General features: G+C 42.6%; 1 protein-coding gene across 1 annotated transcript in view; it reads left to right on the top strand.

The window, feature by feature from the left end:
- The window catches only part of ELF5 (E74 like ETS transcription factor 5), a 76866-nt gene extending 70446 nt beyond the window's left edge, over positions 1–6420 (top strand). Inside the window, exons 6-7 of the mRNA XM_082270162.1 lie at positions 929–1124; positions 6092–6420. Of these exons, the coding sequence (XP_082126288.1) occupies positions 929–1124; positions 6092–6176 (281 nt within the window). The 3' untranslated portion in view covers positions 6177–6420. The remainder of the gene's footprint in view (positions 1–928; positions 1125–6091) is intronic.
- Positions 6421–16228: the final 9808 nt, after the last annotated feature.

Genomic DNA, 16228 nt, shown 5'->3' with positions numbered 1-16228 from the left:
TATCTACGCCCCTGTATTAACTACAGTTCTTAAGCCAACAGCTGGGCAGATATACAACTCAAAATAATTATTTAAAAAGTTAGTTTATACATTTGGTTAAGCTGAAGTATAGGTATGGCAACTTTCACACAGTTACTGTGGATTGCAGTGAAAGCTCGAAATCACTCTAGTAGAAACAGCTACTCCAGTGATCTCCACTGCCTTCAGGGTCCCATGCTTAGCAGCTGCCCTGCTGCTTGCTGAACACAGGGAGGTGACCCACTTGGCAAATAAGAAATTTTCCATTTTCTCAATGAATGAAAAGTGTTCTCTGATTAGACGAGGTGGAGATTGTGGCGTCATTACCCCAAACATCAATAATATGCAAGGTGTTTGAGGGAATGCTAAAAGCTGGATTCTAGATATGGCAAATTTTATATAGCTACAGTATATTGGTCCAGCTTGGACCAATGTAAGTATGTCTGTGGGATCCCTGTGGAAGCTGGAAAACATGGTAGTAGACACCACTTTCCCAGTGAGCTGTACTGGCTTCAGGGTCCTCTGCCGAGCAGCTGCACTGGTGCTTGGCGCGGGTGCCATTTAGAGAACTGCATTTTCTCAATGAATGCAAAGTGTTCTCTGATTGGAAGAGATCGAGATTGTGACATCAGTCCCCCTGCCTCTCCACCTCATCCAATCAGAGAACACTTTGCATTCATGAAGGAAAGTAATTAAAAAAGTGTAATACACAGTGACCCCTCCAAGAAAGCTTTGAATGACAAGGTTGCTCTTGTTGATCCTGTTCCTCAACTACCTCTCGGCTGTTCCAATGCTGATTTAGAATATGACAGCTGGAATCATGTTGGTTTGCTATAGGCAACACAGTCATTTTTTTCTGGCTGCTGTGGTAAATGAGGCCCAGGCACTAAATAAAAAAACTCTGTTCCAGGTTTACACAGTTCTCACCTGTGGGAATTTCTCCGTGACCTTCTCTTGTCACCCGAGGACAATAATGGCGTCTTGGACTGGGAGGACCAGGAAAAGGGCCTCTTCCGGGTGGTGAAGTCTGAAGCACTGGCGCAGATGTGGGGTCAGAGGAAGCACAACAACAGGATGAATTATGAAAAGCTCAGCCGGGCTATGAGGTGAGAGTCAGCTCTATGATATGGCTTGATAAGAGAAGCAAGAGGGTATTCTGTTCTCGGAGGAGAGATTGATGGTTGGAGTAGAGTGAAGGGGTTTTACCCGGGTTAACTTTGTTAGGTTTCCACCCTTCTTAGTCTTCAGGTTACAAGGGCTCGCTGGTGGCTCCCCCCCAAACCTATTAATTTATTCATCTCCTGCCACCCCCCCTCTCACCCCCTGCTCCCCTTTTTTTATTTTTATTTTTTTATTTCTTTCTCTTGTTTTTTTTTTTGGGGATAGTATTCCACAAGTCCCCTCTTTCTTTTTTTACTACTTTAATAAAATCTTTGATGATCAGACAAGATTATACAAAAATTGAGTACTGCAACCTTTACTGCCACCCTTTGTGAAGTACGGTATGGAAACAGCTTTTATGGCTTGATATTATTAAAGCTATATGTGTTATGCTGCCGAGAACGTAAAAATAAACTACCAATAATAGTGGGTATAAATTAAAAATCAATATTCATGTAACTAACAATTACAGAAATCTGTGAATATAAACACAATTACGTATAAAAGGGAGCAAGAGTGAATGTAGACAAAAAAGGGGGAACTAACGAAACCTGCTCACCCGGCGCTTAATCAGCAAATGTCATGAAAATGACAAGATAAAAATCACATAAAATCACATATGAGTGCAAGCTGCTGCTATAACAATGAATCACATAAAGGTGCATACAATGATTGCAATGATCTACACACAGCAAACTGAATGACGCACTAGCAGCGCTAGATCTTAAATGCAACCCAATAGCTGGGAAATACAGCTGTTGAAGTCACTTGCTGACGAAACGCGTCAGAGCGTGGTCACGAGGTACGCCTGCACCAGACGCCGGACCTGGATGTTCGCTCCAGCTAAGGTACCAAGCGGCGAACAGACAGCACGGGGACCGGCTGCAACACGCAGGTTTACCTCTACATGCTTTCAATGCCTGTCTTTTATTATCTTTTGTAAGTGCAATTGCTACAGGGGAATGTTTTACTTTGGGAAATAAAGAGGTTTCAGTTAACAGTACTACTCTATGAGACCTTATTATTTTTGCATGCACTGCCTTTGATCGTTTGGCCCCATATGAGATCACCCCACAAAACGGTTACCAGGTTGTCTGAGACCAATCAGGAGCTTTTCTGGTGGAGGCCGGTTCCCCTTTCAGGGTACAGTGGAGGTTGGATGGTCCATTCTCAGCTGGCGATCGGCATGGTGTTTGGGCTTATATTGACCTGATATTTGGTGAGTGTATTACCTTAGGGGTGAGCACCGTGGTGAGGTGAAGGGTCCTGTGTGGTGAACGCTGAAGGATATTGACCTGTTTGGACCGTCATCTCTGGAGGTCATTCGGGCACTGTGCATGAACTTTATGATTGACTATATTTCCCAGCTATTGGGTTGCATTTAAGATCTAGCGCTGCTAGTGCGTCATTCAGTTTGCTGTGTGTAGATCCTTGCAATCATTGTATGCACCTTTATTTATATAAACACAATTACATTAAAAAATGAAAAAGAAGAAACTAAACCTGCTTCTCATGGTAATCAAATACAGTACAGTTCCAGGAGACAATTGTGCATAAATCTCATGAGGTCTCCTCCACTTACCAAATCACTATAGTGTGCAAATACCTCCATAGTGTAGGATTACAAAAAATAATTTGTTATCTGGAAACGTATTATACTCACATTAAAGTTACTGTCTCACATGTAAAAGTACACATTGGGGGTCACAGAAACCTTACTTCTGGTAAAATGTGACATCACCCGGCTTCCCCCTATGAGTTACGTCACTTGTCATGTAACTACTTTAATAAAAAATGTGATGCCCAGACGAGATTATACCGAATTGAGTAATGCAACCTTCACTGCCACCTGTTGTGAAGTACGGTACAGTAACAGACTTTGTGCTTTAATGTTACCCAATTATATAGCTTGATATCCGTATGCTTACCAGATCTCCCTTCCTGCTCAATGTCTGTGGTTTTCTTTCCAGAAACCTATATTGCTATTTAAGCAGTAGTTTATGACCCTTTTCTGTAATCTCGTTTTAAGTGTATATATAGGGAAAAAAATCCAAATAAACCTCCAATTTGAGTGCTTTTAAATGTATAATTATGTGGGATTTTCTTCAGGGAGTTGCTTTTAATATAGTATGGTGTTCATGTAATGCAATAAAGATCCTTCTAGTTTTCATATAACCTTTGTGCTGTAGACAATTTTTTTGTGGGAAAGTCTTCTTTTTGTTTTTTGCATATTTTGGTTTCCCCCATCTACACACTTGATAGTATTGTTTGCTTGGGTGGATGCCTGTTTTGTCAGATGGTCTTTTCTGCAAGTGCACTTATCGTACGTGGAGGGCTTCTTTTGAAGTCTATTCAAACCTAAACCTATTTAGAGTGTTTACTTCGGACAGAGTGAGTGTGGAAAAGTTAGAACCTCTGCTAGGTCTTTATTGCGGTCTGTGTCCCCACTAGGGAAAGTCAACCTTTATTGAATGTCGTGGTGACTATTGTTGTTAGGAATGAAATTGGTAGGGAAATCCAAAATGTTATAGTTGTCACCGGAATTGAAGGTGAGGGGAAATCTGCTAATGGGGTCACCTGGCTTGCCAGAACCTCCTACATAGGGTTACATATTTAATGCTTGCAAATACTTTGAAAATGAGCTGCCACTTCTTTAGGTATTGTGCCTATCAGTTGCACAGTCATGATTGCCCGAAGTGGGTTTGGGGCATTTCAGGGGCAGAAAACCGAAAAAAATCTACATGGTTTGCTTCCATTGAAGACAAGCCCTAAGAGAAGATTTCTCCTACCTCTAAAGAGAATTCTCTCATTTCCTGCTATGGGACAGGAAGAAAGGTGAAATCTCTCCAAGGAGACACAGCCAGGGATAAAACCAGATTTTTAACAGTTCCCTACTACAGGCAGTCCCCGACTTACGAACATCCGAGTTGCGAACGACTCCTACTTACGAACGGGGCCCCGTGACGAACGACTCCTACTTACGAACGGGGGCGTGACGAACGACTCCTACTTACGAACGGTGGCGGCGCCCGCGTGACATCACTGCTTGCTTCTTCCAGCTTCTTCTCGCTCCTGTGCTGGATAGCATCCATCTTAGTGCCAGCCACAATGCACGCTGCATGTACTACATGTACTGATTGCCCCACACTGCCCAGAAGCATCCCACTGCACAGGCAGAAGCTGGTGGAACTGTCTGGAAACTGGTGAGATTACATTACTCTGTATTGGAAGCAGGACCACTGTATTGTACTTGTACTTCTAGCTATGTTGAATGTAACTATCCTTCTGGGTCTCTTTTAGCCTTTTAGTTTTGGCTAGTACAGTACTGTATGGTGTGGGGTTAGAGCCACAATGAGGTTTGTACTGCTGTCTGTATCCTTATGAATTTTTTGGGCTGGAGTTACACTTAAAAAAGTACATGTTCCGACTTACAAACAAATTCGACTTAAGAACAAACCTACAGTCCCTATTGTGTTCGTAACCCGGGGACCGCCTGTATACAAAACTAAAAAGTTTTGATGGTACTTCAAATGAAGTTCCGAACTAAATCAGGTTTGCAACTTATTGCTTTGTTAGTTTTCTGGCATCATTTGTGTAGACTAGTTGGGCGAGGTGTAGAGGAAGGGTGGTGATGTCACGCTTTCCACCTTATCCAATCAGAGAATGCTTTGCATTCATTATTAAAATGTAAAGCATTTCCTAAAGGGGCCCGTGCTGAGCGCTTGACCTCTTGTGTTCAGAATGCAGCAGGGCAGCTGCTCGGCATGGTACCCAGAAGCTAGTGGAGATCATTGGAGTAGCAGTGCCTACTACAGTGATTTTCAGCTTCCAGAGGGGCTTCACAATTATGGTATATGCAGTTATATTGGCTCAAGCTGGACTAATGTACCGTATATACTTGAGTATAAGCCGAGTTTTTCAGCATGTTTTTTCATGCTGAAAGTGCCCCCCTCGGCTTATACTTGAGTCACTGGCTTCACTGTGTTTTTAAAAATGGCGCCGCTCTGCGCCAACGTGTAACTGCGCATGTGCGGCATGCCCGGGAATAGCCGAACGTGTTCGGGTTTTCCTGAGCATCGGCGGCGCATTTTTAAATCGAAAGCGGCTCACCGACAGGTAAGTGAGACTCCTCCGCAGCCCCTGCATTTCCTCATGCAGTGCTGGGGGCATGGTACAGGACATTCTTCTGTACCATGCCCGCAGCACTGCATCTCCTGTGCCATGCCTGTACCTACTGTGCCATGCCTGTACATACTGTGCAATGCCTGTACATACTGTGCCATGCCTGTACTTACTGTGCCATGCCTATACCAACACCTGTGCTATGCCTATACCATCACCTGTGCCATGCCTATACCATCTCCTGTACCACGACCTGTGCCATGCCTGTACCATGACTTGTGCCATGCCTGTACCATGACTTGTGCCATGCCTGTACCATGACTTGTGCCATGCCTATACCATGACCTGTGCCATGCCCTTACCATGACCAGTGCCATGCCCTTACCATGACCTGTGCAATGCCTATACTATGACCTGCGCCATCACCTGTACCATGCCCGCAGCCCCTGTTTTGTGTCTTGTAGAGGTCCAGTTGGGTCCAGTAGTTGCTGCATTTCCCACCCTAGGCTTATACTTGAGTCAATACGTTTTCCCACTTTTTTGTGGTAAAATTAGGGGTCTCGGCTTATATTCGGGTCGGCTTATACTCGAGTATATACAGTACTATGTAAAAAATGCCAACCCAGTCTTGATTGTTTTTCTAAAACTAATACTGGCTTTTCAGGCTTGCAGCTTTAGATCAGTTGGGGGGAAGAATCGTTTGCATAGAATTTTTCTAATGAAATAGTAAAATAGTAATAGCAATAAACTGTGCTTATGACTTCTGATACATCTTTTATTGTAATTACAGGCACTACTACAAGACGGGCATCCTGGAACGGGTGGACAGGAGGCTGGTGTACAAGTTCGGCAAGAATGCCTATGGTTGGCACTGACCTCACATAGAGTGCTCAGAACAATGGCTGCTATGGCACAAAGATGTAGATTCCATGAATCAAATTCCCACTCTTCCCAGGCAGAAGGGCGAACTTAGTCATTCCACCAGTATTATATCAACTTTCAAGCTCAAGATTTTAAAGTTCAGTAAAGCAGGGCAGTAATATTAATAATCTGTATTTATGCAGCTATTTCCCTCCCCCAATAACTCAAAGCGGTGGATAGGGCAATAAAAACACAGTACTGTATAATGCATGCACTCTTGATTTCCATAGGCTTGAATCCTGTCCAGAAACAAATCTCCGTAAAATAAAGTTGGGAGTGATTTTCAAAACATGATTTTCGCTATGTTGGAACCCAGAGTAGGAAGATCTGGGCATGGCTTCTGGGAATGGGTTCGTTTACTTTGTTCTTAACTTACTGTATATGATATGACCTGTATAACTGCCAAACAAGTCATTTTTTTAAATTTAATATTAAAAAATGTTACCATTTAAATTTCAGCCTCTAGCCTGCCAAAATTTTCTAATATTGTGAAAAACTATTTTTATTATTTGTAGATACGATTTTGCTTACCCTTCACCCTCCTTCACTTATAACAAGCTCAAGGCCTCTCATTTAAAAAAAACCTTCCAATTACTTGTTTGTGAAACTACAACCACCTTTATTCTATATAGGACTATTGCTCTATATACAGGGCAGTGGATAAGGCCACTGGTCCTCCTGTATGGCTCTCGCTGCAGCATCTGAAAGCTGGCTTCTCCTCTCCCTCCCCTGGGTTTCAGCTGCTGCAGAGAGAGCCATACAAGGGATCAGTTCCAGTAATTCACCCCCCCCCCCGCACGATTACACTCCCTGTGCACCATATGTTTCTGTCCGTGTGTCCCCTTACCCGCGCAGTGCTGTCAGCTTACCCCCACCCCCTCCCACCGGCAGCTGCAAGCATACACTAGGATTCTTCAGAATGGAGAATGTGGGAAGGGTCCAGTAAATATGTCACATTTACGAGCCCCTTCCTTTCTTGAATGAGCACAATGAGTGATTGGTACAGATCATTCACTGTGTTCATTCATAACTGAAGAATAGTAAATTGCAATTATTGTGGGGGGGGGGCTGTCAGGTTGGTTGTATAGGGCCCCGTGGTTTCTAACAGCAGCCCTGTCTATATACAGGCAGTCCCCGGGTTACAAACATCTGACTTACAAATGACTCCTACTTACAAAAGGAGGGAGACAACAGGAAGTGAGAGGAAATCTACCCCTAGGGAGAGAAATTCACTCCTGTAAAGGCTCGTACAGGGGCTGACTGGCAACTTTCGGCCCAGGGGGCAAGTACAAACCAGAGGCCCATGGTTCAATGACTCGGCCCCCCTCCCACTCTCCCTCTTCCTGGCCTCCTCCTGACCCCCACTCCATGCTGAAGCTCAGCTCAGGTACTCTCTAGCCAAATCTAGGTTCCTGACCTGGCCAGAGGAGGCTGGTTGGGGAGAGCTGGGAAAGCCTGGTCGGGGGTGGCTGGGGAAGGAGATTCTCCAGTGGGTTATGGAACCGGCCTCTGCTCAGACACAGTTTACACCATCCATGCTGGGGGAGGGAGGCCTGCACTCTGTCCTTGTCTTCATCCCACACTCCGTAGGTCAGGGGCGGGGACTTTTTACTTCCCTTCACCAGGAATTCTTTAGGCATGTCCATGGCAGAATGGTGCAGCCTTTTTATGGGGCATCAGAGCAGCCCGGGGGGCAATTTCCCCCCTGCCCCCTGGCCCAGTCCTCCCCTGGGCTCGTACACACTATAAGAAAATTGGGCGAACATTTTCGTCCAAATAATTTTCGTATGATCTCTATATAGTGTGAACAGAACTTTCTACAGACGATTCAGAATTTTCGTACAAAAATTCTCGAAGGGACAAACTCCAAAATTTTTCTCATACAGGAAAAATGAACGATTTTCATTTAATGTGTACCGTTTTTGTACAAGAAAAATCAGAAAAGAAAGACTGCGCATGATCAGAAACAATAAACAACAAAAAAAGCCTTTATCATACGAGAATTTTTGTACTACTTTTCTTAAGAATTTTAGTTCATCGGTTCCGATTTGCTGTGGAACAACAGGGAAAATCGGACAATCGTTTGCCCGATTTTCTTATAGTGTTTACCCCACTTATGCGGTACCATGGGAAAAAGGTGTCTCCACTGAAGCTTTATCATCAATCCTTCTTTCCAAAACAACCAAAACAATTTTCAAAATCCAATTGTCATAGGGACAGAAAGTGAGGTGAAATCTTCTGAACAGGGGCACAGACAGCAAAACAAATGTTACAGGGGTGTTAAATAAAAAAAAAAAAAATAATACAATTTTCTGCTGGAGCTACACTTAAAAAATGTAACTGTTCCGACTTACAAATTCAACTTAAGAACAAACCTACAGACCCCATCTTGTTTGTAACTGGGGGAGCCGCCTGTATGTCCATTCTATTTATATGTTTTTGTATTCTAAAAACAGTATGCTTCCTATGCATATACTATATATTATTGGATCCTTTTCCTGGATATAGTGGATTACAATTGACTGCTCAAAGTCCAACTCACAGGCTTCTGTGTCTAATGCCACGTTTTGGAATACCATTTGTTGGACAAGGGGGTGATGGAGTGGGACCATATTTTAATGGGGTTTGGATATTCCATGGTCTTTAACATGTATATGTTTTTGTACAATAAAGCAATGTAAATGGAGATACAGTCTTGATATATTTGTTTATTAAAAGAGAAAATGTTTGTATAGTAGACATATAGAATAATGGTGACCCATTGCAATATTATAACAGGTAACTGGAAATTTTTTAGTGTACATTTGTATACGGAGACAAGTGCTGTATTTTGGCCTAGGCCAACAAGGCCCAGGCCTAGAGCAGCACTTTGCAGGGGGGCAGCAAAAAAGCCACCCCCCTCCAACTGAGACTCTATTGGCCACTGGTTGCTGGAACCGCCTCTCTCACCCACTCTCTCTCTCTCACCCCTCTTCTCTCTCTCTTTCTATCATCCTCCTCTCTCTCTCTCATCCACCCTACTCTCTCATCCCCCCCACTCTCTCATCCCCCCCTCTCTCACCCCCCCACTCTCACCCCCCCACTCTCTCATCCCCTCCCCCTCTCATCCCCCCTCTCTCTCTCTCTCTCTCTCTCTCTCACCTCCCCTCTCTCTCTTTGATTCCCTCTCTCTCCCCCCCCCCCATGAGATCTCAGGGGTTCATGCTGGCACTTGTAGTCCTTCAGTTTTGGATGGAGTCACATCTGTTAAAAAAATGAGTAGGGAAAATTTACATAGGGGGGGGGGGGGGGCAATTTTAGTCTTGCCTAGGGCAGCACAAAACCAAAATACACCACTGACGGAGACATCTAGACCAGTGGTTTGCATGTCTTAGGAAGGGCCTGGTAAATTCTTCCAAAACCTTCCATGACCCAACATGGTTGTGCTCAAGAAGGCCGCTAATGTGGTATAGTATCACTGCCCCTTAGTTTGCATAGAAGTGAAAATGCAGGCAACTTGTTGCATGAAATATGGCATTCTCTGCAATTTTTCGAAGTTTACTTTACTATTTCATCTTTGTTAAAAAAAAAATAATAATAATTTTGCATATCTAAAGGGATACTGAGGAAGGGTTGGTATTTTTTCCTCTTAACATTTTGACAAAGTTCAGCAAGTCAACTGGAATTGAGTATGTTAAGAACAGAAGGCTCTAAAGTATAGTTTTTAAAAAAATCCTTGTAATGCCTATGGCAGATCTGAAAGAAATTAAATCAATCAACAGAATGAGTTTGTTGTTTTCTTCAGTTGTCTCATTTTTAAATAAGAAGTATTTAAAGTGGAGTTCCACCCATTTTTAATAAATTGGATTACATAGATGTATGTAATCCCCTTTAAAACGACTTTTACCAATGGAAAGTTTTTATTTATTTTTTTTTGTTGCTAGTAAATACCTTATTTTGTGCTTTATTTATCCTCTTCTCACTTCTGGGTCCGGTCGGCAATTACGTCATTCGGCGATTCGCTGTGTGTGCTGGGATGGCATGAAATCTCACTTTATTACACAGGAGATGAGCTGCACTGCGTGCTCTGCCTCGCCTCCGCCCCACCTCCTCTCAGTGAGCTGTATGTATGTAGTGTATTGAGGCTGTGCTCCACCCCGCCTCTGCCCCGCCTCCTCTCAGTGAGCTTAGTGAGGATATAATGCTTTCAGTCCTCGCTCACTGAGAAGGAGGCGGGGCGGAGGCGGGGCAGAACACGCAGTACAGTTCATCTGTGTATTAATGCGAGATTTCATGCCCTGAGATACATCCCAGCACACACTGCGAATCGCCGAATGATGTAATCGCCGATCGGACCCGGAAGTGAGAAGAGGATAAATAAAGCACAAAATAAGGTATTTACTAGCAAAAAAAAAAAAAAAACTTTCCATTGGTAAAAGTTGTTTTAAAGGGGATTACATACATCTAAAGTGACTAAAATGGGTGGAACTCCACTTTAAAGTTCAGTTAAAGTGGTGTTAAAAACCAAAAACATATACTGCAGCTTTGTAATCCATAGAAGTGGTGACTGCATTCGTTTTCCCTTTTTCATTTGTGTTCCTTTTAGTTTTACCAGGTTACCCTGCCAGTAAGTATTATTTTTCAACTTCCTTTAACAGACCAAGCTGTCCAGCATGTAGGCAGATGCAGTCTACTTTCTCAGCATCACAAATGTAGAACGATCAGGCCAATCATTTGCATAAATAACCCAACATAGCCATCGCTTGCGGGTGTTTGACAACATAGCTGAAAACTGTGCATACAAAAAGTATCCCATATAGACACTGGCATTGGCAGCTATAATGTCGGCAAAAATAGATTAAGGCTGTGGGATATATAAGGAATAAAAGATGACTTTATTACATGTATACAATATACATAAAAGCCTGGTGGAAAATGTCCTAACTCTGGACATATGCCATGGGTGACTATTAATAAAAGTTTATTGTTGATAGTCACCCATGGCACATGTCCAGAGTTGGGACATTTTCCACCAGGCTTTTATGTATATTGTATACATGTAAAATTCCTCTTTTATTCCTTATTTATTCCTCAGCCCCAATCTATTTTTGCCAACAATATAGCTTCTAATGCCCGTGTCTATACGGGATACTTTTTGAATGCAGTCTACTTTTTCCCCTGCAGGTGGCGCTATTCCGCACCAACACTGCAGTGGGAGAGGAATTTAGGAGGACCATGGTTCTTCTATGGTTTCCTGGGTCACTGGGGCAGCGATGCATGCTGCCTGCTCATGTGACTCAAGCAGCCATCTTGCGTCAGGCAGAACCTGTTTGAGGCTCTAGCTCCTAGGCTTGGCTAGCATTTTGTGAGCTGGCAAAGTAGGGAAAGATGCCCCATCTGTAAGGGACAGTAATCGCAGTAGGGAGAGAGTTCTGAAAGGGAGGGAAAGAGGGTGGCAACTCTTCTGGACACCTTCCTGATTGGATATTAGACGGTCAGGCTGCATTCTGTCCCCTCTCAACAGAAGCTGTCATTCCAGCTGGAATCTGCTCCTTCTAAAGTTCCGCCATCCCAAACTCGCTCATCCATGTCTTTATGGACCTTGCTTTGTGCATTGATCTAAATAATTTGGTGGAGGGGGATTGTGGTATGGGGTTGTTTTTCAGGGGTTGGGCTTAACCCCTTAGTTTCAGTGAAGGGAACTCTTATGGGCCATACACACTGTAAGATTTTCTGAAGACTTTTTCCTTTAGACTTACCAAAACCATATAATATGAGGTCAAACCTAAACACTTTCAATTTGTATGCAATCTGGCAGGTCCTTGCACTACATAGAAAAGGTAAATCTGAAAGAAATCTAACCACAAAAGTTGGATAGTGTGTATCTAGCTTTAACCACTTGCCGACCGCCGCCCGACTATATACGGCAGTGGTCAGCCCCTCCCAGGCAAAGTGACATACCAGTACGTCACTAGCCTGGGGGCGAGCGCGCGCCGCCCCCGCTCGTACCCGAAGAAGCCGGCGCGTGTGACCGGCGGACCCGATGTCCGCCGGTCACTCGCAGTCGTCGGGGTAGAGAGGGAGAAAGGCAGGCGGCTAATGTAAACAAAGCCACCTGTCATTGTCCTCTGTGTAAAAGCACAGATCACTCGGTCCTGTTATGTAGGACCGTTGATCTGTGCTGTTACACACACAGCCACGTCCAATGACAGTAAGAATCACACCCCTAGGGACACACTTAACCCCTCCCTCTCCAATAAAGTTAACCCCTTCCCTCACAGTGTAATTTTTACAGTAACAGTGCATTTGTATAGCACTGATTACTGTAGTAATGTCACTGGTACCCCCAAAAGTGTCAGTCAAGGGTCCGATCTGTCCGCCGCAATGTCGCAGCACCGCAAAAAAAGAAATCCCAGATCGCCGCCATTACTCGTTAAAAAAAAAAAACAACAAAAACCTTTCCTTTAGTTAGTAAACGCAATAACTTTTGCACAAACCAATCAAAATACGCTTATTGTGATTTTTTTTACCAAACATAGGTAGCGGAAAACAAATTGGCCAAAAATTTAAAAAAATGTTGATTTTTAAATTTTTTTGGGGGGAATTTCATATAAAAAAATAAAATATTGTCATTTTTGCAAAATTGTCGCTCTTTTTTTGTTTGGATGAGCGAGTTTGGGTGGAGGAACTTGACTGGCCTGCACCTCAACCCAATAAAAGACCTTTGGGATGAATTACAGCGGAGACTGCGAGCCAGGCCTTCTTGTCCACATTAGTGCCTGACCTCACAAATGCGACTATGCAAAAATGGTCAAACATTCCCATAGACACACTCCTAAACCTTGTGGACAGCCTTCCCAGAAGAGTTGAAGCTGTTAAAGCAGCAAAGGGGGAGAACTCAATATTAAACCCTATGGACTAAGACTGGGATTCCATTAAAGTTAATGTGCGTGTAAAGGCAGGCGTCCCAATACTTATGGTAATATAATGTAAGCTCCAATGTCTTTATCAAAGAGGAGCATCTGTGCTCTTGAAATGTATTATTCAACAAATGCAAAATAATTAATAACTACAGCTGAATGGTATACAGTATAACTCTGTTTGTTTTTGTTCCTAATTCATATAACCAACCCTATATACTCGAATAAATATAGCCATAAATGGCATTTTAAATTACTATACTGTATATAAAATGTAAATATACAGAAAGCACAATAAACTTATTTAGAAGACAATTCCTATTGGCCCAGAAGAAGGTGTCCCATCAATGTGAGGCTTTACCCAAACTGCACTCTACTGCAACTATATGAACTAAATACTAGAAAAAGGCAACCCTTGTACTTTGTTGGACCTTCAATCCTTAAATATTAATGAACGGTACCCTTAAAAAATGCTGCATTGGTTTCTTAATTTTTTGACCCGTTTGGTCAGTGCATACAATTATATATGCTGAAAATATCACATTTGTAGATCAGTAGCGCTTTCACTCATACAATATGCAGATGAAAAAAAGATAACATTTTATTTTTTATTAACAACAGGAACTCAAATGATTTATTTATTCACACAGAATAATAGCTGACAGCAATAAAACTTTGGCTATAGGCTTTCAGATCAAGTCAGTTGATCCAAGTCACGGATGAATTTAGGCATTTATGAATATGGTTCTTGAGCACCCCTACTTAATGTCAAAGGGTTGGTGAGGGCATCCTGATGATGTGGTCATCAGGTGGGGTTTTCATCTCATGTGAAAAGTGTCTGAGTGGATACCAATTGGGCAGAAGAATTATTGACAAATTAGGTCTAAACCTTTTTTGGCCACCCCACCCCATATATATATACATCTATTATCCATCCTCCTTGGTACTATTTCCAACCAGAAAAAAACTGCAGCTTTGCCATGTCATATCTGCATCTAAACGGCTCATCCTTCTCTTCCTAGATATCAGTATCACCCCACGTTTAACTTAATAGTAAACACCATAACTAATATAAGAATAGAGGAGATACAGGCCAACGATAACAACTGAAGAGAGGTATTTGTGTGCCAATGGTACATATGAGTGAACAACTTCTCTAATTCACACTCTTTGCTTTCTCCATACAAAAGGAATTGAAATGGACATGCTCTTATGACTGCTACCCCCCCCCCCCCCCCCCATGGTAAGACCTTGTCAAGCTTTCTCCTATCACTTCCTATCCCTTCGATATGAATCATCATTTGCCCAATTATTCATTTAGCTTTCCTATTTCTTACTCTCTTCTTTTTATCACATTCAGGTTTGCAGATTGTCTTCAAATCCTTTTATTGACATTTACGCATAACTCTACTGGGGGGCATTATCCCCACCCTGAAGATAAAAGACTGCATACCCATAACCTTCTGTATATATCTTCTATACTTTTTTTTTCTACTGTCAACACTGTAGAATGGCTCGTTCTTCAAATTACTTAATAAAGAAAAACACCATCTTTCCACACACTTTACGGAGTTTGTTTGGTTCAAGGTGGCCCAAACAAACTATGTCTCTTACTAACCTGTGAGGCCGCTAGATGTGCGGTATAAACTGTACATAGCTGCAGCGACATCCAACATACCGCACTGTGTTCCGGGTGCAAGATAAGACTTGCTGTGTCATACCCGGAAGAGTGCACAGCAGCGGCACTTAGAGGAAGCAATTTTTTCGCCTTCCTCTGGATCCACTGCGGTTATAGGATTGTGTTAATGGGATTGTATGGCTGGGTTTTCAATACTGTTTTTTTTTTTTTTTTTTTTTTTGGTTGAACCAGATGGACTTGTGTCTTATTTTAACCTGACTAACTAACTGTAACTAACTATGTAATGTATTCTATCAACGAATACAAAGCTTCCTCTGACTGACTAAGTCAGAGAGGCAGGCAGATGATGCCCCAACCTCTGACACAGCCAGTCAGAGGAAGCTTTGTATTCATTGATATAATACATTGCTTGCTCTATCAATGAATACAAAGCTTCCTCTGACTGGCTGAGTCAGAGAGGCAGGCAGATGATGTCACAACCTCTGACACAGCCAGTCAGAGGAAGCTTTGTATTCATTGATAGAATACATTTCTTGCTCTATCAACGAATACAAAGCTTCCTCTGACTGGCTAAGTCAGAGAGGCAGGCAGATGATGCCCCAACCTCTGACACAGCCAGTCAGAGGAAGCTTTGTATTCATTGATAGAATACATTTCTTGCTCTATCAATGAATACAAAGCTTCCTCTGACTGGCTGAGTCAGAGAGGCAGGCAGATGATGTCACAACCTCTGACACAGCCAGTCAGAGAAAGCTTTGTATTCATTGATAGAATACATTGCTTCCTCTATCAATGTATACAAAGATTCCTCTGACTGGCTGAGTCAGAGAGGCAGGCAGATGATGTCACAACCTCTGACACAGCCAGTCAGAGGAAGCTTTGTATTCATTGATAGAATAAATTTCTTGCTCTGAGTGCCGTAGACTCTTCTGTGTGCCGGGTATGTGACAGGAAGTCTCATCTCGCTTCCGGAACACAGTGCGGTATGCTGGATGTAGCCGCAGCTACATACAGTTTATACTGTACATCCAGCAGCCTTGCAGGTTAATGAGGGACATATTTCGCTTGGTCCATGATAATGTAAAGTATGTGGAAAGATGGAGTTTTTCTTTAAATGATGATTGTTAACTATATCATTTTCTAAAATAATAAGAAACAGATTAAACCATCAACTGCCCCTGGTTGATACTAAATCCATGTAGAAGATCTTAAAAGCCCAACTGCATAAAAACATTTTTTTGTTTTGATTAGGGTGGTCCGGTTTTAGGGGCTGTCTCTGTCCATGTTTGAGAGATTTCCTGTCCCTTCCTGCTCTGTCACCTGGACAGGAAGAAAGAGGAAATCTCCCTCATGGGGAAACAGATAACAATAAAATCCTGACAAAGATTGTAAACCTTTCTCACTAGACTTAAACATTTTCCAATCTATCCATAACTGAAAGAAAAAAATCCTATTTCAACTTTTACAA

The sequence above is a fragment of the Pelophylax lessonae genome (assembly GCF_965119305.1).
Source record: "Pelophylax lessonae genome assembly, chromosome: 10".
Lineage (NCBI taxonomy): Eukaryota > Metazoa > Chordata > Amphibia > Anura > Ranidae > Pelophylax > Pelophylax lessonae.
Note: the sequence above shows the minus strand (reverse complement) of the source record. Positions and strands in the feature narration are given on the sequence as shown.